The sequence below is a fragment of the Microtus ochrogaster genome, chromosome 15, assembly GCF_000317375.1.
Source record: "Microtus ochrogaster isolate Prairie Vole_2 chromosome 15, MicOch1.0, whole genome shotgun sequence".
Taxonomy (NCBI): domain Eukaryota; kingdom Metazoa; phylum Chordata; class Mammalia; order Rodentia; family Cricetidae; genus Microtus; species Microtus ochrogaster.
Window position 1 is genome coordinate 2022237 of NC_022017.1, and position 1432 is coordinate 2023668.

The following is a 1432-nucleotide window of genomic DNA, read 5'->3' on the forward strand; positions in this document are numbered from 1 at the left end:
TTAGGAAAATCTCAGAGGCCAGACAAATAACATGAAAATCCCCACTATTTCCTGAGGTCTAGAGCCTTTGGGAATTAGGGAAGTAGGAAAAGAACACTCAGGATGGAGCTCAGTGGCAGAGCACTCGGGTAGCACACAGGAGGTCCTGTCAGTCCCTAGCACCACAAATTAATGAACAAACAAAGGGGGCTGGCTCATGGATGAAGACTCTGCCGTGTAAACATCAAGCTCAGATTGCCAGAGCAGCAGCCCATCGATAACTCTTGTACTTGAGAGGCAGAGCAGGGCTGGGGAGAGGGCTCTGCAATTAAGAGTCTGACTGCTCTTCCAGAAGACCCGTTCAATTTCCAGCATCCACATGGCAGCTCACTGCTGTCTGCAAGTCAAAGATCTGAGGCCCTCACACAGACATACATGTAGGCAAAACACCAATGCAAATAAAAAATAGATAAAAATTTTAAGAAAGGGGCTGGAGAGATGGCTCAGTGGTTAAGAGCATTACCTGCTCTTCCAAAGGTCCCGACTTCAATTCCCAGCAACCACATGGTGGCTCACAACCATCTGTAAAGAGGTCTGGCGCCCTCTTCAGGCATACAGACAGAATATTGTATACATAATAAATAAATATTAAAAAAAAATTTAAAAAAATTGTAAGAAAGAAAGAAAGAAAAGCAAAGGCAGTGATTCCTAGAGCAAGCCAGCTCAATATACTAGTTACAGGCAAGCTCTGGGTTCGACTGAGTTCTTGTCTGTAAATAATGTGGGCAGTAGAAATCACCTTCTGGTCAGCCCAGCAGAGCTGACTGCGCAGCAGAGCACAGGTGAGGAACTGTAGCTGATAGGTGTCAGTAGTCTGGTCCAGACTCTTCAGGCCTGACTCCGCTTCTTCCAGGTACAACTAAAGGATCAGATAGGTGATGTCAGCAAAATGTAGTTAGACTCTTCAGATTAAAATGGAATGAAGCATTTGCAAGCAAGGCATTGAACATTGCATTATTTCAAACATTACAATTTACATAAAGCAGCCAGGCTATAGTGGTGCACGCCTTTAATCCCATTACTCGGGAGGCAGAGCCTAGTCTATAAGCTAGTTCCAGGACGGGCTACAAAGCTACAGAGAAACACACACACACACACACACACACACACACACAAAATTTACACAAAGCTACTCATTTGATCCTTAGAACACTGTCAGTTAACCCCCCCCCCACGCAAACCACATACAGATGCCTGAAGAAATCACCCTTAGTCACCTGGAGAAAACAAAGCCAGAGAAGTGTCACATAAGCTTGAGATGTCCCTGAGGGTCTGCAGTTCAAATCTCTGCGTTCAAGAATAAAAAAGGGCCGGGCGGTGGTGGCACACGCCTTTAATCCCAGCACTCGGGAGGCAGAGGCAGGTGGATCTCTGTGAGTTTGAGGCCAGCCTG

At 45.9% G+C, this 1432-nt stretch overlaps 1 protein-coding gene across 1 annotated transcript in view; it reads right to left on the reverse strand.

The window, feature by feature from the left end:
- Espl1 (extra spindle pole bodies like 1, separase) overlaps positions 1-1432 on the reverse strand; it is a 25393-nt gene that overhangs the window by 11292 nt on the left and 12669 nt on the right. Inside the window, exon 12 of the mRNA XM_005353819.1 lies at positions 779-898. Coding sequence (XP_005353876.1) covers positions 779-898 — 120 coding nt within the window. The remainder of the gene's footprint in view (positions 1-778; positions 899-1432) is intronic.